At 43.8% G+C, this 19610-nt stretch overlaps 1 protein-coding gene across 8 annotated transcripts in view; it reads right to left on the bottom strand.

The window, feature by feature from the left end:
- ADCY8 (adenylate cyclase 8) overlaps positions 1-19610 on the bottom strand; it is a 222504-nt gene that overhangs the window by 85653 nt on the left and 117241 nt on the right. For 4 of the 8 annotated variants that reach the window (XM_021088903.2, XM_021088904.2, XM_085021647.1 and 1 more), the window contains 2 exons: positions 14773-15043; positions 1395-1592 (listed from right to left, as the gene is read on the bottom strand). In XM_021088903.2, the coding sequence (XP_020944562.1) occupies positions 1395-1592; positions 14773-15043 (469 nt within the window). The remainder of the gene's footprint in view (positions 1-1394; positions 1593-14772; positions 15044-19610) is intronic. The other 4 variants (XM_021088905.2, XM_085021645.1, XM_085021649.1 and 1 more) reach the window with 1 other exon arrangement.

The following is a 19610-nucleotide window of genomic DNA, read 5'->3' as shown; positions in this document are numbered from 1 at the left end:
CTGTTCTGCAGGGGTTAGGTCATTAGTGAAGCGAGTGCATCTTTAGCAAGGCTAACAAAAGGGTTTTGTATCCCTCTGGACACAGGTATTTACACAGGCTAATTGAGAAGATTGTTGGCAAGACCATCCTGCTCTTCCTATAGCTCCTTCAATGCAGCAACCAGGAAAGAAAATGCATTTAGCTTGGACCTTAAGCCCTTAATTGTATGACTAATAAGAAAAGTCCACCTGCCATCTAGGGGAGGGCTATTGAGCAGACACAATGCTTCTGTTCCTTTTGTTTGATGAGTGCCTAGACACAATACATTTCAAATTGTGACTGGCAGGCAGGTGCAGGTATGAGTTTTGGAGTTTGCAACCTTCAGGTAGTTATCAGAGACACATTGGGAAGGTTGCATGTGCACAGAAATGTGAATTCACTGAGCCTAGGAAAGCAGAATCTCCCAGGCAGCTGAGCAAACTCACAAGACATTGCTTACTGGAGCTTTGCAGAGTATCAAATCAACTTGCAAACTCCCTGCTGTTCTAGCTGGAGGCTTCCGCAGATGCCAAGCACCTCCTGTGTTCAGTCAAGGAAGGTCTGTCGGCTTCCATCAGTGCAAAAGAGCAACCCAGTGAAGCAGGGGCAGCATCCACCTCCCCACAACTCTTTACAGTTTGGAGCTGGGGTGGGAGAAGGGGCATATGGAAAAGAGCCTTCATCCATACGTAATGGCTGCCACTTTTGAACAGTTGATCTGACCAAGGCAGCTTGATCGGATCAGCTGGAGCCTTTCATCATAACCCATAAGGGAGGCGACATCCATCACCTGCATTGTACTGAGAGGACCTCATGCTCAGAGAATCCCTTACTTACTGAAGGTCACACAGTAAGGAAGCAGCAGAGGTGGAATTTGAACCCAATTCTGAATCCACAACTCATCTGCTAAGCCTGCATCAGGGGGGGATGCATCAGGGGGGGCTCTGGGCAGCAGACAACTGGGAAAACGCAAGAAGGGGTGTCTGCAATCTAAGAAAGACAGTATTTCTCACTACTGCTTGCATCAAGTTACTGGGTGGCCCCACATATTATGTTGCAATTGTTGCCGATTCATCGAAAAATCAAAGGCAAGAGGGTGCTCACATCACTTGGGTTAATACTCTTAAAATGGAAGGAAACTTTTTGTTCTTTTCATCAGCTTTTCCTTAAAGAGCAAAGCTGAGGCTCTCTTTCTCTAACCAGCATCTCTTTTCATGGCCTTCGGTCTACTCATGGTTTTCAAAGAGAAAAAGAAAACACAGTACCAAACTGAACACACCAACCAGAACCACAGCCCCTGGGCTCTCTTTCAATCCCATGACCGTTTACGACAATTTACGTCAGAAAAAGAGCCACTGTGGAGACCCAGCTCTACCTTGTGCTCCAGGCTGGAGTCTTTAAACATCAGTGAGAATGGCTTGATATGCTCTCTTCTCAATTTATCGCCACTCCGCAAGTCGATGGTATGTTCTATTCTCTTGTTAATTTCCTCAGGCCCAGACTGGACATGCAAAGCTTGTGCAAGATGGTTTGGAAGTAGATTTATTGAATTTCTTGTTAGGGCAGCCAGAGTCTAGGGGGAAAGCACATGCAAACACAATAAACCTGCTAGTCCCCTTTGGATTGAAAAGAAATGCAATGTGTTTAGATTAGGTTGCATTGCAAACAGTCATAGCATTGCATGCAGCTGTAGTCGGTGAAACCTACAGAAGTCAGTACGTTAGCATTTGGTGCAGAGAAACACACAAAATAACACATCAAAAGGGACATTTCTCTTTCCTCTGTGGAGTAACACTGAATCCCTTTCGTCCCGGTATTTGAAGACTTGTCAGCTTGGGAAAGTTAATCAGGACCCTTTCCCTAACCAGGCACATCCCCGGTCTGAGAGAAAGAAAACCAATACAAATAACAGAACGGAAAATGGATCTGAAAAGCCCCCCAAAATGACCATCTCCAACCAAGCAGATTCCACATTTTCATGCGGTCTTTCCTTTAATGGTGGTGGAGAGACCTGGGGACCGTGGCTTGCATTTTTTTTTGGGGGGGGGGCGTTCTTCATGGACAGACAGCCAAATGAGCCAGGATGTGCTCCTTAAATTTGAAAAAGACTGTTTGTTTTTTTTTTACACTTGATAAATGTTTTTCCCCCAGACCATTATATATCTATATTTTCATATAGATATATGAGTTTGAGTTCCTTTAGGAAAAAAAAAAATGCAAGCAGTTGCTGCCTCTCACCATTTGATGGGGTTAAACAGCAGGAGGTGGGCGAAGGCACAACCACTGTGGTTGGTCACTGGATGTGGCTACATGGATGCAGAGACAGCCCTGGCTTATGCAGACCCATCAGATTTGGCAGGGAGGACTCTGTCTCTTGGCAATTTAGCTGCAGGTGACAAGACTAAGTGACCAGATCTAGCCAAATGCAATGCTCACTCACAGAGCCAATTTAAGACAACTTCTTTGACCCAAAAATGGGGCTTGGTGTTGGAGGAATATAGGGAGAGCACTGCTCATCTCCTCCCCCAAAAAGTTTCCTTGGAGAGAGATATCGGTTTGGGTCCATCAGTAAAGTGGGGAAGAGAAAACTCTGCCCACCGTACCCACTCACTGCCTCTTCTCTTCTCTGCCTGCCTCTCATCTTGGCCAAGGTTAAACCACTGGCTAGACTGAGATAAAATGATGGAGTCAACAGGTGGTGGCCTGTGAGAATGGACAGCATCTCAGAGGCCCTCTTGCCTGAACCCTGCAAGGACCCACATGCCTCAGAGAGTCAGAGAGTCATGCTCAAAACCCATCCTCTCATCTGCACCAGCTCAGATCCTCTGGCTCCACAGCCACAGTAGGGAGCTTTGATCTCTCGGAGCCTTCTAGCCCATTCCATAAGGATTCCTCCTCTGGTTGTGTTGGTCTCTTCCTTTTAACCTTCCCAGCGAGATTCAACATAACCTAAATGCAAAGAATTCTAGAGCAGGGCTTCATCCCTGGTAGAATTTACTGAAGCTCTCTTTTCCAGCCCCAGGATAAAGGATGAGTAGGTACCAATGCGAGAAAATCAAGTACACACTCTTGGGGGCTTTGAAGTTAATCTCAGCTCGGAGCACCGAGGAGGCTACCACAGAGAGAAAGACAGGGGGCAGGTGGCAGGATGAGAGGTGAGCAGAAGAGCTGGAGTGGAGAGAAGGAAGAAGGAAGCAATGTTCTAGAAAATCGAGCAGCAGGGACCACACAGGGCCAGAGGGCTTGAGCCCTGGGATTAAATGCTATTAGAAGAGCATCTCTGACAGCGAAGGAGACTGGAGCCTCCTTAATTAATTTAGTTTTTCTTGATTATCTTTATTCCCAATGTTTGTCCTCTGTGGGTCTCCTGTTGGCTTCTTGGAGAAATTCCCTGCACACCGTTTGGAAAATGACAAAATTTAGTTTTCTGTCTTGGACAGGAAGTGGGAAAGACACTCCAGCTGCCCTCCTCTGGACATCATTCTGGCTTAGAGATGCCAAGATGCTCCCCTGGCGAATGCTTGGAGGTGGCGAATGCTTGGAGCTGGAGATTCATAGTTTGCCATTTCCCTCTCTCTTCTTAGTTTTTATTTTCCTATGTTTTCCTTCTTTGAACCAAATAGAGGCTTTCACTCCGCCAGCCCTCTGTGCCTTCAACGGCTCTTAGACCTCTGGACTTCGCAGCGAAGGAGAGTCTGAAAGATATTTTTGGACTGATTTCTATAAATTATAGCAGCAGCAGCAGCAGCTGCAGTGATTGCCACAGGGATTGACTCCTGTTTCATAAAAGAAAGGGCATTTTTTCCCCCGGTAAGAATGACATGAGCTCAAAACGACAGACGGTTGTTTACATTGAATGCACGGAACTTAATGAATGTCCTTATTTCTCTCACATGGATGGGGGCTGGGGAAAATGTTATCAGGGTTGACTTCAGTCTGTAGGGGAGACCTTTGGAAAACCAGAAACAGACATTGCTTCCTGAGAGTCCGCGCCATTGACTGCTTTTGCAAGGCAGAGACCGATAAAACCTCTGCCTTTCAGAGCTCCCCTCTCCCTCCCAAAATTCTTTGGTGTGTCTGTGTGGCTGCTTCAAATGACAGAGAAACCCAAACGCACCTTTCTTTCATCATTGCCACCAGGCTACAATTAAGAGCTGGGAAGGAATCCTTGCATCAAACTGCCAGTGATGGAGTTCCAGTTGTGGCTCAGTGGATTAAGAACCTGACTAGTATCCATGAGGATGTGAGTTCAATCCTCAGCCTTGCTCAGTGGGTGAAGGATCCAGCATTGCTCTGAGCTGTGGCATAGGTTGCAGATGTGGCTTGGATCCTGCGTTGCTGTGACTGTGGTGCAGGCCGGCAGCTGCAGCTCTGATACAACTCCTAGCCTGGGAACTTCCACATGCCACGGTGAGGCCCAAAAAAGAAAAAAAAAAAAAAAAAAAAAGAAAGAATCCAGCCTCTCTTACTTTTCCCCAGCGATGGCAGGACAAAACTAAGAAAAGAAAAAACCACTTCTTCTTCCTCTTATCCTAACTTTTCTACCACACACTTTTTTTTTCTTAATTGGATTCATCTAATTAATTTAGTTTTTCTTAATTACCTTTATTCCCAATGTTTGCTTCTGAGTTCGTCCTTAAGAAGAGTCCCTCGTCTTAACTCCTCCCAAGATGTTGACCGCTGAGGGGCGCTACCACGCATGACATATACAAAGCCCTTATCATCTCTCAGTGTGAAGAGACCCTTTAAGGGACTGAAGGTGATAGAAAAGTCACAGAGCAGGGAAGACACAATGGAATCTAGTGGTTCCTAACCTGGAATTCATAATATTAGTTTCGAGATCCTTGAGCCGTAAGGGCCTTTGAGAAAGTTTCATCAAATCAGGACGGTACCTCCTTTTGACCCAACATGACACAAAAATAAGTTCATACACGAATAGCCAAGATGAGTCGGCTCAGGCCAGGGAAAATGTCAAGTGTCTTTGCTCTGGGCTAGAACCGAGTCATTAGCGGGATACCATTCCTTCCCTCGCGCAGAGCAACAGCAATAGTAGACACGGGCCAAATCACTTTTAAAAGGGTGAATACAAACTCATTCACATCGCATGCAACTTTCTTTGGGAAGCCAAACCTTCACACATGTGAACTGCACTGGGTCAAAGCAATGAAAGGTGTTCTTAGTGGAGAAAAGAGGGGAGAGTTCTTAGTGGAGAAAAGAGGGGAGAATTCTGATGGGAGCTCAATGAAGAAGTTTTACATGACAAATCTTAGCCCAGTCATAGCAAAACTGGCACTGAGGTTAGTAAAACTCAAATCCCAGGTCTATTTTATTTTTCAAATCAAGGAAATAAGCCAAAAAAAAACAAAACAAACAAACAGATTTTTGCTGTTTCTCTTCCTACCTATCTTCAGACACTTAAAATACTATATACATTTTCTTTCACCTATTAAAAACACCATATATTCATTGTTTCCAGTTCCTCAGGTCACAGTTTTATGGCTCCCCAAACAGCTAGTCAGTCTCTGGTGAAAGAAGAGTCCAAGGAGTTAGCTGAGAAAAGTTTCACCCCGTTGTTGGCCATGGGGTAACCACGGGCAGCCTCTTGTGCACCTGCCTATTTAAATGCACATTTCCAGATCTGCAGTTCTGCTTGAGCCACAAATTCATCTCCACCTTTATCTTTCCACCTTAGTCTAGCCCTGGAACTTCGGAGATAGGGAGGCTGAGGAATCCAAGTTAATGGACCAAGTTGCCTACGTAATCCACGCAGCGCTCTCGGAAGACTTCCAATCCATTTGCTTTCTGGAGAGCGTGAAACACCAGACCCCTCTAATGACTCTTCCTGGCTGAACTCAGCTGCTATCTTCAGAACAGCCTGGGGAGTTTTGTTGTCAATAAAAGCCACGTTACTGGAAGAGCAAAGATTGACTTCGGGGAAATGTCCAAAGCCCTCCCTGCTCTCGACCCAAAAAAGCCTGCAGATGTCCCATCCAATGCACATCAAACTTAATCTAACAGTTACAGTGATTAAAAAGAAATTACCTATGGTGGCAATTTTGCCTGTGGTTTCCTGGACAACTAGACGTTCAGCAGCTTATCGCAGACGCAGCAAACGCTGAAAACACCCTTTCCTCTTCAAGATCAATACCTAGGGAGTGCCTGTTGTGGCTCAGCGGTAACGAATGCAACTAGTATCCAGGAGAATGTGGGTTTGATCCCTGGCCCTGCTCAGTGGGTTAAGGACCCGGCCTTGCTGTGAGCCGCGGTGTAGGTCGCAGATGCAGCTCGGGTCTCACGTTGCTGTGGCTGTGGCTGTGGCTGGCAGCTGCAGCTCTGATTCAACCCTTAGCCTGGGGACTTCCCTATGCTGCAGGTGTGGCCCTAAAAAAAAAAAAAAGACCAATACCTTGTATTTCTGGCATTTTTAGGGGTAGAAAGTGCAGCTCAGAGTTCTCTGTAGGCAAGAGAAGCATGCGCTTTGGTCTTGAGGGGCAGAAACCCAGGCTGAGATGGTGGCCTTGTCCTCCCTCCCTCTGGGGCCTTGTTCCCTCGTGCATGGCCTGATTCCCGCTTGTCTGTAGATCTCAGCTTACCGGTCCCTTCCTCAGGGAGGTCTTCCCTGATTACCTGGGGTCAATGTTCAGTCCCGCCACAATGACGGCAGTGTCCACACTGAGCCTGTGGACCTGTGGTAATTCCACTGGACTGTGATGTCCTGGACAGCTTGGACCTCTTTCCTCACCTTCTCATCCCCAGCACTCAGCACAGTACCCTGCATGTGGTAGTTACTCAGTAAGTACTTGAATAATCAGTGGCTATTTTTGAATAAATGGGGCAACAAACGAACATCTTCGGGGCACTGACTGGCCCAAGTTAAATGATAAAAGTAAAATGAGTTGGAATTTAGAGAGTTTGTCCTGTGGGTGTTTATAAGCAGAAAAACGGGGGGTGGGGCAGTCACTTAGTTTGCATCCCACCTTTAGGGACAGAAATAGAAGGAAAGAAGCCAAACCCTAGGAATCAATATATCTCGACAAGGGAACTTGATGATTATGGAGAAAACAGGACCCTGAAAAAATTACGCAAAGCGTCATGATGGTTGTAATGATGGCTGGGTTTTTATCTCTCTAGATAATCAAAATGCAATTCTCCAGAATGCTGAGGGAAAGGGCAAATTTCATCCTCCAGTTAGGTGAGATTTCACCTCAAATTTTTTTTTTTTTTTTTTTTTTTTTTGCTTTAGCTCTTGACTCTGTTTTAAGACAGTTCATGAGGACAGCCGTTAGGCTCCACTGTTAGCCTCCACTAGGAGAACTGTAAACCGTGGGCATCCTGATTCCTTCCCAGTGAATTCTTTGTGTTCTGGGCTTTGTGTAGCAGAACTCTGAAGTATAGGTAACGCGCCAGCCTAGCCACAGACTCCAGGCATGCATCCGAGGCTGAGAAATTGAATAGGGCAAGGTTGGAGAGGAATGGAAGTGACGGGACCATCCAGTCCAGCTCTGCTCTTGTACAGGTGAGAACACTGAGGCCTGGAGAGGAGACACGGCCACCCAAGGCCTTGCAGGAGCAAGGGGAGAAATCAGGGTCATAACTCAGTTCTCTTGAGATTCTAGTCCAGCCGCTCCCACTGTCATATGGCAAATTTGGGGTCCTGCAAAGATTTTTCCCAAGATCATGAGACTCACAGCCTGCAGGACTAATGGTTTAGGAAACTTGGGCCCATAGCAGCAGGTCAACATGAAGGTTCTGATCAGCAAGGCCATCAGTTGAGAATTCACTCCTTTCTTCCAATGGGCACAGAAAACAGGGTCTAAGAAAAGTCCCACCTGGGAGTGATGGAGACACAGCAGCATAGATCTTTTCTTATATCCTGCTTTCCACCCCAGCCAGCCCCACGCCCCCACATTTGCTTGTCTTCTGGTGTCAACATTCTCCGCTCTAAGGGGGACTAAGTCAAATGGTTAAAGGTTGGTTTTGCTACCAGCTTAGTCCTTTCCATGTGAACAATGACCACATGAGGACACTCAGGGATATGCTAAGACGACCTGGAGGAAAAGCTGGTCATTTTCCGGTGCTTTCACTGAAAATTTCTAAATATCCCTGCTAAGAAAATGACCCATCTCTAGAGGGTGAACACACACACACACACACACACACACACACACACACACCCTTTTAAGACGGACTGACCAGGAAACAGGTAGAAGGTTGAAACGCAACATGGATCTTCAGGACACAAAGGGGTACCAGTGTGGCCTGATGGAAAGCACATGGTTTTTGGAGTCAGATAATGACCTGGTTCTAATTCCTGTTGTTCACTCACTATACATATACATCCTTCAGGGAATTAACTGCTCTCTCAAATTACAATTTTATCATTTGTAAAAGAGGCCCATCAGCAAGGCTGACGTGAGAAAGAAGTGCAAGGAATAAGAGCAGTGCTCCCAGCATGGTACCTGGCCCCCAACTCTCTACTTCCATTAGCGTTAGTGACATCTTGGGTATTTATTTATCCATATTCCTTCCAGTGAAACACATCTGCTTTCTGTCTTGTGCGACACACAGGCATCACTCATTTTATTGCACTCACTTTGTTGTGCTTTGCAAATAACTTTGACTTTTGCACACTGAAGGTTTGGGCAATCTTGCATTGAGCAAGCCTACTGGTGCCTTTTTTTTTTGGTCTTTTTGTCTTTTCTAGGGCCGCACCCATGGCATATGGAGGTTCCCAGGCTAGGGGTCTAATTGGAGCTGTGGCTGCCGGCCTACACCACAGCCACAGCAACACAGGATCCGAGCCGTGTCTGCGACCTACACCACAGCTCATGGCAACACCAGATCCTTAACCCACTGAGCAAGGCCAGGGATCGAACCCGCAACCTCATGGTTCCTAGTCAGATTCGTTAACCACTGAGCCACAACAGGAACTCCTTTTTTTTTTTTTTTCTTTTTTTTTTTTTTTAAAGGCTGCACCCATAGCATATGGAAGATCCCAGGCCAGGGATCAAACAGCTGCAGTCAGATTCTTAACCCACTGGGCCACAGTAGGAACTCCTGTTGGTGCCATTTTTAGAACAGTATTTGCTCACTTGGTGTCTCTATGTCACATTTTGGTAATTCTCACAATATTTCAAACTGTTTCGTGATAATTATAGCTGTTATGGTAATCTGAGATCAGTGGTCTTTGATGTTCCTATTACAACTCGCTGAAAGCTCAGATAATAGTTAGCATTTTTTAGCAATAAAGTGTTTTTTAATTAAGGTACCAACATTTTTTTTTGACGTAGTGCTATTGCACACCTAAGAGACAACAGTAAAGTGTTAACAAAAACGTATATGCCCCGGGGAACCCCAAAATTTGTGCACCTTGATTTATCGTGATATTTGCTTTATTGGGGAGCTCTGGAACTGAACCTGCAATATCTCCAAGGTGCAGCTCTACAGAGAAATTCCATTTATGTTTTCAGTCCTCATGGAGTGATATGAAGTTCATGATGGCAACAGCGACCAAGGTCAGTCTACTGTGTAAAAACAAGATACAATAAAGTACCAAATGTGTACTCTCCCCAGGGAATGTTTTGTAAAGGTTTGGAGGATTAAGAGAAAAATGCCTGGGTTCCGATGCTACGATAAATGTGAAAGGGGTGGATGGGACAATGGTGATAACTTCTCACTGCATGAGGTACAGAACCCAGTCTCTGATGGGCGGATGTTTCTAAGAGAGTGGCCCCTCCTCTCTTGGCCTATCATTTGTTATAAAAATCAAGTTTAATGATCGCATCCTCACACAATACATTTTAGAGCGACATAAAAGCTTTGCCCTTTGGTATCCTCGTGTAAATCAGAAGAAAAGATGCTGTTTGTCTAATGAGTCCATTTTGGTCCCCTATCATCCACTCTCTACAGGCTGCTAATGTGGAGTCTTAAAAAAATCTAAATCAGATCACGTCACTAGCCAGCTTAAAACCTTTCTATCACTTCTCTTAGAATAAAAGCCAAAGCCAACCAGATTTCCAGGATCGGCTTCTGTCTCCCTTAACTTCATCTTGTCTTCCTTTATTTCCTACTCACGATGTCGTAGCCCCTCGGGCCTTTTCCGCTCTTCCTCTAACACATCAACCCTTTCCCCACCACAGGGCCTTTGCATTAGCTGTTTCCTCGGTCTATAAAGCTCATTTCCCCTCGAATGCAGGAGCTCCTTAGCACTTAAGTCAAACTTTCAGAGGTCTCTTGAAGACCCTCTCTGCGGTACTTCTAGCTGCCCCTCGTCGTAGGTCCATCTCTATCTCCTTCTCAGCACTTATGTGTTTTTGTTAAAGGTCTGAGTTCTCCACTCCCTTAAAATGGAAGCTTGCGAAGGAGAAGGACCAAGTCCATCTTCTCATTACTGGTCCTCAGCATCCAGCATACCAAGACCTGTCTGATGAGTGACTGAGAGCAAGTGGATTTAGTGACGGCATGCGACCGGATCTTCAATACAAGGACCCTTGTCTTAAGTCTTCATTTTCATCTCCAATCTCGTCTTTATTCTGAGAGATTCAATGGCTGTGCTGATGCCTCATTTGATAGCCTAGCCTTGAAATTTCTGGACATCCTCCCTCATGTCCAAAATGTCATTTTGGATGTTCTTCAACTACCCACTTCTGCTTTTGGAAGCTTACATTTCAATAGTCCACCTGTGATCATGAGCATTTTGCCTTCTAGCTGTATTAATGTCATTCCACTCAGAGGCTCACTGGTACTTGAGCCAGGATTCAGGGATCCAGGACATCAAATCAGTGGGTGGAACACCTGCCAGGAGCCAGGATGCAAAGTGTGAGTGTTTGCAGGGTGTCCAAGAGTGGGTTGAGCCAACAATTTTAGTCCAACTAGACACAGATAGAGGGGCAGGGAAGACGCATGACATCGAAACCAAGAGATTATTTTCAGGCATAGACGGGGACTGGAAGACTCACACAGGGGCCAGAAAAAATTCTAAGGGGCTTCTCTTGATCCTCCAAACCATGGACAGACTCTTGAAATGGGGAGTGGAGAGGGGACTGGGATGGAGTTGGGGTTCTTCTTGGAAATCCAGAGCTCTCTCTAATCAGTGGGGACAATCTGGCTTCTGACTTCACTGCTGCTTCAAATCTGCCTCCAGCCAATGACGTCTTCCAATCCAGGTCCAACTGGCAGTTTTTAGTCTTGGCTTACTGAGTCTCTTGGCTACATCTGACATTCTTGAGCACCCTGTTCACCTCTAAAGTCTCTACTCTTTCTGCTCCATTTTCCACCCCCCCGTTTCTCCTAATCACTCTGCCTTCTTCCTATCTGTCTCTGTCATGGGATCCTGATTGGCTTTCACTTCCACCCGGAGTCCCTGTAGGTCGGCCTGGTGCCCTCTCATTGTTTTATTCTACGTAATTCTTACAGCAATCTCTTTCACTCTCATGGCTTCATCTAGCACTCAAATTCTGACAACTGGCAGATTCACATCCCTTGTATAGTCCTTTTATGCCTGAGATTCAGAACAGGTATTTAGGGTATTTATCCCTAGGCCTCCCCCCAGCATCTCAAGCTTAACATATCCTAACCTAAATTCTAAGTGTGTCTCACCCAGTCTCCACTGGATCTTGCAGTAGTGCTTATTCCATCCCAGTATTGCTTATTTCAGTGGCAGTTCTATCATCTACCCAGTCACATACAAGCAAAAAACCTGAAAGTCAAACTGGACTGGGTCCTCTCCTTTAGCATCCACAGCTACCATTTAATTTATTCATTCAGCAAACTCTAAGCAAGACCTGTTGTTTCCCAGGTAATGTTCTAATTATGGACTAAACCGTGGTAAGGAAAACAGATACAATTCCTGTCTTCGTGAAGTGTATAAACCACTGGCTGACTTGATCTCAAAGTGGTTTTTTGGGGGGAGTTGACTCAACATTGTAAATAAATTGTATATTAATTTAAAAAATGAGGAGCTCCCATTGTGGCATGGTGGAAACAAATCCAACTGGTACCCCCGAGGATGCGAGGTTGATCCCTGGCCTTGCTCAGTGGGTTAAGTATCCAGCTTTGCTATGACCTGTGGTACAGGGAACTTCGATATGCCGTGGGTGCGGTCTTATAAACCAAAAAAAAAAAAAGTCTCTCTTTTTTTTTTGGCCACACCTGCAGTATGTGAAAGTTTTCCAGGCCAGGGATTGAATGCAAGCCATAGCAGTGACCTGAGCTTCAGCAGTGACAACATAAGACACTTAGCCCACTATGCCACCAGGGAACCCCATCCAAAGTGTTTCTGTCCTACGTCCCTCCTTCTCTTTCATTACTAGAAGTAGTTGGCATGTAATAGATGCTCAATTAGTCTTTACTGAGTGAATGAATACATGAGACTGTAACTATCTGAACATCTGCTGTCTACACAGCACAGATTATGGCATGGCATATCGATGTCATTAAAAATATTTCAAAGCACGCTTTATGAATCAATAGAAGGTAAAACATCTGGCCAATTTAGCTAGAAAGCCCCCAGTGAAGCATTAGTGTATTTTATTGGTGTTAGGCAAACACTCAGATGGTCTGGGCTTTCTGTGGTGCTGACTGGGTGTTTTGGCAGAGCACAGACTCAGCCAGACCAGTCTGGATCTCTTCCAGGCACACATTATGTCTCTGAAGTGCACATATGGCTCACTGACTTCCAGAACTAAGCCTAAGTGCAAACTCTAAGTGCTCGTGACCATTTTTATTGACTCAACCATTTCCAAAATGTTATTAGTGCCACCTGGTTATTTATGAATATCAGCATACATTTATTGGCGCTTAAGACTGAAAACATCAAAATGAACTGAGGTTATTCCTGCTGAAGATGGCACAGATAGGTTGAATACAGTCAAATCTCAGGCATCCTAAGAAATGTATGGTATGGTTAAACACCAAGAATAATAATAATCTCTTTTATAATAACTATTTGTTGGCATCAGTAAATATCTTTAAGAAATCAGCAGAGAACTCTATCATGTATTCCTATAGAATTTTACCACATCAATCAATCATGAAATAAAACCAAGCATCTCGACCTCTCTTCTGGTTTCTACAATTCTTAGCAGCAAGGATAACATCACTGGGATTAGAACATTTAGGAACTATCCCCAATTCTACAATCAGCTTAAATGGACAGAGTGTTTCAGAAGCAAAGACCAAAAAGAAAAAGAAAAAAACCAAGAGAGACTACTTTACACAGAGTTATTGAAGTGTTCAGGGTAAAGCATACATCTTTTTAAAATAACCAGCATTCAGATTCAAGCTAACAATAGACAGAGGAAACAATAATTTCAGCTGGGCATGCACAGGCTCCGGGAAGTCTTTATAATTTTCTATAAAGCAAATTCTACCATGCACACCAATTCCGGGATGGGAAGAGGTAGGCATTGAAATCATTGATGACTTGTGTGGGCATCCAAATTTTGGGAGAGAATAAACACTCACAAATGAATAGCGAAGACCTAAGAGCAGACTCTTGCGAGGCATGCGGTCTGTGTTCAACCTGCGTCTCTGCCCAGTGGAATCTGGCCCATGCATTGATCTCTAACTACCTGCACACAGAGCTGGAAGGAAACGGAGGTTAACCTGGCCTTGGAGCGCTGCCCCATCAATCTCTCGAATGCAGAAGAAAGAGGCAAGACCTTCAGCATTTTAACCTTTTCCTTTTTAAATGTCTTTAAGCAGACAGATTTTTCTTAATGACAAGTTAATGAGAAATATTCAGGTCCGTGGATAAAAGCAATTAACTTGTATATGTCTTCATAAAGCTCCAGACACTATGAATTTGGTCTACTGTCTAGTACTTTCTAGTACTCTCAGCTTTTTCTTCACTCAGGAGACTGTCAGAAGCTGTTAACCTGTCATATATGGGCTTTTTGGGATTGTTCCTCTAAAAAAGTACGGTAAAGTCATACAACTTGCATGAGTTCAACTATATGTGCTTGGCCTACATGAGTAAAGGGAAAGCCCTTGTTAGAGCAGGTGATTTTGCCCATATTCTGAACAAGCATTCAGGGGAGCATGTCTGAATCCACTTTGGTTCTCCCTCGATCAGCCTCAGTCCTCTGATATCTTCCAGAGTCAGAGTAGCTCCTTGGATTTAGGGTGTTTCTGGTATTTGAAGATATAATTAAAAAATAATTTGATTATTGGTAATTTACACCTTCTCTACTGACTCTGTCGCCCTATCCTTAAAGAAGATGCAAATCCATACTATGTGAGAAGAGCATTAAGTGGGTGGCTTTGAAATTGCTCGCTACACTTGAATCCCCTTACCCTTACCTCACTGGGTGCAGCTTTTACATTCCCAAGTCAACAGTGCCCTCCTGATTTTAAATATCAGAGGACACCTCAGTACCCTTAGCCAGCTGAGTACATAAAAAAAGCCATTCTCATGGACTTGATCTTCCTCTTTTGTTGCTAGGTAAATACCATGAGGTTTATCTTTCCAACCTGAGTAATTTTTTGGTGAAATTTTATTTCAGCTTCACAAGACATTTATTTTTAGCTAGGTTAAAAAAAAAAAAGAAGAGGGTGTTGGGAACCCTCTGGTGTTTCCTGAAATTGCATACATAGGTTAATTTTACCCTGAAGAGATAATGTTTGATCATTTATGATTATGTGCTCAGCAGAGAAAAGGTTAAAGATGGATCGGTTTTCCCTGGGGCATCTGGGTTGGAGGTGCACCGGTGCATGCATTTATGGCAAGCCAGAAGAAGGAAGCCAGGACTTACGTTTTGTTTCCCCACTATGTTATCGAAAGGCAGCTCGGGGCTCCAGGATCCTTCTGTGAATGTCGCCCCACTGTTTCTCCTGTCTGAGGAGCTCACAGACTCCTTGACGATGTCTTCGGGCAAAGACAGCAGACTCTCCTCCGGCTGCTTAATTAAATAGGTCTCTATGTTATGCTTCCTCAAAAATTCGTTCCTCTCTTTACCATGACCCTCTTCCACACTATAGTCGCCGTTGAGGCAGTCCAGTGTCGCCTTGGAGATGTGAATCCTCCTGTGTGGACAAAAGCATAGGTTGTTATACACCTGACATGGCCTGCAAAGGCCATCTCCATTTTCGGTCCTGTGCAAACCCAACATCAGGGTTGCACATGCGACCTGTGAGGACACGTCCTCAGGGACAGTGTCTATTCCCCTGAAAAAGCAGAAAGAATAAAAGAAAACAGAAGTATAGGCATCGGTCAGTGATCTGGGTGTCCATCACCAACTTTACCACAAAGGGTGCTGTAGCCTCTGATAAACCACAGCCCTGTTGAGCCGGATTTGGGCACTTCCTTCAGCGTTTCTTATCATTGTCAGCCTAATTTCAGCAATTGTTAAGAATGAGTGATTTTTTCAGTCATGTTGATTATTTTGGAAAAACATGTTTGATAAGTGTTTCTGAACCTAACGGCAACTGCTGTCCAGATCGCCATGCAACAGCAGTTCTTAATGTCTTGGAACTTTTCCTATCATTTCATTTTTCATATATTTGTGCCTTGTTTCACCTCGTCTATAACCGTCTTCTTCTTCTTCTTCTTCTTTTTTTTTTTTGTCTTTTTAGGGCCACACCTGCAGCATATGGAGGTTCCCAGGCTAGGGGTCCAATTGGAGCTGTAGCCGCCAGCCTACACCAGAGCCACAGCAACACAGAATCCGAGCTGCATCTGCTACCTACACCACAGCTCATAGCAATGCCAGATCCTGAACCCACTGAGCGAGGCCAGGGATTGAACCTGTGTCCTCATGGATGCCAGTCAGGTTTGTTAACCACTGAGCCACGATAGGAACTCCTATAATCTTAAGAACAAAGGCAGGTCTTTTAAATCCACAGGGCTACATGGAGGGTCCTTTAGGAAAACCACTGTAAGGTGCAATTTCCCCCATAATGCATGTACGTAAAGAGAAGAGAACAAAGCTGTGGATAGGTGCAGACTGGCAGCTGGTGAGGCTCACTTACAAAGTAAGAGACCCATATCATCAGCCATCACAGTTCAAGATTCAAGTTTCCTTTTTTCCTTTTTCTTCCACCTACAGCATGTGGAAGGTCCTGAGCCAGGGATGGAAACCATGCCACAGCAGTAACCTGAGCTGCTGCAGTGACATCAGATCCTTAACGTGCTGCACCACAAGGGAACTCCTCAAGTTTCTTTCTTTCTTTCTTTTTTTTTTTTTAGTGAAACAGCTGATGACATCAAGGACCTTAAAGATCAGATTTGAATCATGAGAACTTCACATGGTGAATTCTAAACAAAAGCTTTTCTGTTCTCATAACTGTCTGATTCTATCAGACTACTTCTGATACTACTTCTGTATTGTGCTCTGGGTAGACTAGCTTGGTGGTTACAGGCATGAACTTTTTGGCCAGTTTGCCTGGATTGAAATCCTAGCTTTACCACTTCCTAACTGAGAGATCTCGGGCAAGTTATTTAACCTTTCGATGAGTCCGTTTTCTCAATCAGAAAAATGACAAAAATAATAATATTCATTTCCTAGGGTCATTATAAGAGTTGATTTGTGTAAAGTAGTCAAAACAGTGCACTGTTCATGCAATAAAAGGAAACACCCAAATTATTAGGGGTAGTCTCAAAATTGCCATTATTTTACTTCTGCTGTTTATTCATGTCTCTTCAAGGCTTAAAGGATAGAGTCTAAGTCTGAACAGGGTCTCTAAGCCCTCTGCTTTCTGGACTCTGCTATTCCCAGGCTCATTTTCTAACACTTCTCTCTCTTTCCAGCAAATCAAGTCATTGGCGTGTCTTCAGATTCAAGGTGCTATTTCACACCTACTAAACTCAGAACAAGCCATCCTTGCTGCCTAAAATGCTCACCCCATGTTGTCCCCATGACAATTTTCTACTCCTTGGTGCAACTCAAAGCTGTTTCCCTAGGCTGCCTTTAGTGTTCTTTTAAATGAATGAGTGGATGAATGAATGAGGTAGATACTTAAGACTTTGCCTAGCTTCTATGATTCTAGAAACAATAAATCCAAGGAAACAATTGTTTTTTAATGTGGCATTTCCGAATGTATTGTACTTGAGTATCATCTCTGCTTCCTCTGTTACTTTTCTTGCCCATCCTGCTAAGTTTTTGCTCACAGAGAGATTAATTCACTGCAAAAGACATTTAAAGAAACAGAAACCACAAACGATGCATTTCTGATCATTTAAGGCACACACTGCATGTTTTCCAATAAAGTATTCTTGTTATGTAGTCACTGATTTCAAGGGTGAAGTAAAATACAGCCACACCTCGCTTTAGTGTGCTTCTTTTTACTGTATTTCACAATACAACTTTTTTTTTTTTACAATTGAAGGTTTGTGGCAACCCCGTGTGCGTCTATCAGGGCCATTGTTGCAACAGCATTTGCTCACTACTCATATCTCTGTGTCACATTTTGGTAGTCCTCAAAATATTTCTTTTTTCTTTTTCTTTTTTTGTCTTTTTGTGATTTCTTGGGCCACTCCCGCAGCATATGGAGGTTCCCAGGCTAGGGGTGGAATCAGAGCTGTAGCCACCGGCCTACGCCAGAGCCACAGCAACTCGGGATCCGAGCTGAGTCTGCGACCTACACCACAGCTCACGGCAACGCCGGATCCTTAACCCACTGAGCAAGGCCTGAAACCTCATGGTTCCTAGTCGGATTCGTTAACCACTGAGCCATGACGGGAACTTCGGTAGTCCTCAAAATAGTTCAACATTTCCTTTATAAGTGTATTTGTTATGGTGATCTGTAATCAGTGATTTTTGAAGTTACTGTTGCAAAAAAAAAAATTATAACTTGCTGAAGGCTCAGATAAGGGTTAGCATGTTTTAGCAATAAAGTATTTTTTAACTGAGATATATATATATCTTTCAGACATAATGCTATTGCACACTTAATAGACGATGGCAACTTTTATAGGCACTGGGAAACCAAAAAAAATGTGTATGACTCCCTTTATTGTGATATTGGCTTTATTGTGGTGGTCTAGAACCCAACCTGCAATATCACCTGTATTACAAGTAAAGGCATGTAAAAGACGTTTGGAGCTCTCTTGAGAAATGTGCTCCTTACAAAATATTCTCAAGATCAATTTTGTTAACACGTAGGTACTCAGTAGTGTTGACTTAGGAGAAGAGAAATAGCATGTGACCTTCCATGAAACGGGTGACCCAATCTTTCTTAGATCAGGCTCAGCGTGAGGTGCTTGAAAGTTGTCCTTTTTTGTCTTAGGCAAAATGAACACTCCTGGAAGTGTTTCATAAATCTGATGGCTGATGTTCTCTTACAACAATCAAGTTAAATACCAACCCGTCTGGTATTTTCTCTGGATTCTGCATTTTATTATTCTGCTATCAGTGTCTCAGGGGACTAACATTTACATATACTAAATCAATATTATGTTTTCCATAGCAAAAGACATCTTGCTGTCACTTATTACTGACTCTTCTGCTGAAGTTCTAATCAATTTACATTTAAATGCTTTGATAGAAAACAAATTTAATTTTTTTAATTTTTATTTTTTTTAATTTTTAGAAATTATGGTGATTTACAATGTAGTGCCAATTTCTGGTGTACAGCAAAATGACCCAGTCGTGTATACACACACACACACACACACACACACACACACACACACACTTTTCCTCATATTATCCTCCAAGTTCTATCTCAAGAGATTGGACACACTTCTCCGTGCTGTACAGCAGGACCTCGTTGCTTATCCATTCTAAATGTAATACTTTGCATCTACTAACCCCAAACTCCCAGCCCGTCCCACCCACCCCCTTCCCCTTGGCAACCACAAGTCTGCTCTCCATGTCTGTGAGTCCTAAACTGGATTTTAGATGTTCATTTTCATCCTTGTGACTACCTTGAGCTTTGGAGTAAGGCATTTGCAGCTGAGAACCTGGTGATAATATTTTCCTCTAAGAAAATGAGTCAGTTCTCAGACAATATTCTAATATATTGAATGCCATGTAAATCTGACAATTTCTGATCATTGTAAATGCCAGGATATAATGATACTAGGTATTATGATAGTAAAGAAGATCTAACAATTGGGCAACCCTTATTTTGCATAAATGCCATTTTGTAGTCAAATGTATTCTACATGCTTTGTTCTATGAATCATCTCATAATTTCTATTCTTCCAACAACTGTAGATGATAAGGCAGCTTTTTTTCCCCTTCATTTTGCTGACACTGAAACTGGCTCAGAGACAATGAGAAAGGAACGGGCTCCAAGTCCAATTGGTGGTGGATGGCAGACAACTGTCTCAACTGGATTGAGACAAAGACTTTCACTGTCAGAGTCTTTCCAAGACCCTACAGCTATATCACATGACCCCACTAGAGCCACATCCATCAGCACTTCCGGAGCAAAGGACTTTTTATTATACACATTGTTTTATTTAACAAAAGGTTGAGGACAGTGGTCCATGAAGTGTGGTACCGAAGGCAGCAGCATTAGCATCACCTGGGAATTTGCTAGGGAGGCATGTTCTTAGTTGCCATCCCAGACATGTTGATCAGAAACTCTGGGGTGGGGGGGAAGGCCCAGCTATTTATGGTTTAATAAACTCTGTGTGGATTCTGCA

The sequence above is a fragment of the Sus scrofa genome, chromosome 4 (genome assembly GCF_054392235.1).
Source record: "Sus scrofa isolate SSC_HxYL_T2T_F1_AM1 chromosome 4, Sscrofa_HxYL_maternal_Yorkshire_Landrace_v2.0, whole genome shotgun sequence".
Taxonomy (NCBI): domain Eukaryota; kingdom Metazoa; phylum Chordata; class Mammalia; order Artiodactyla; family Suidae; genus Sus; species Sus scrofa.
Note: the sequence above shows the minus strand (reverse complement) of the source record. Positions and strands in the feature narration are given on the sequence as shown.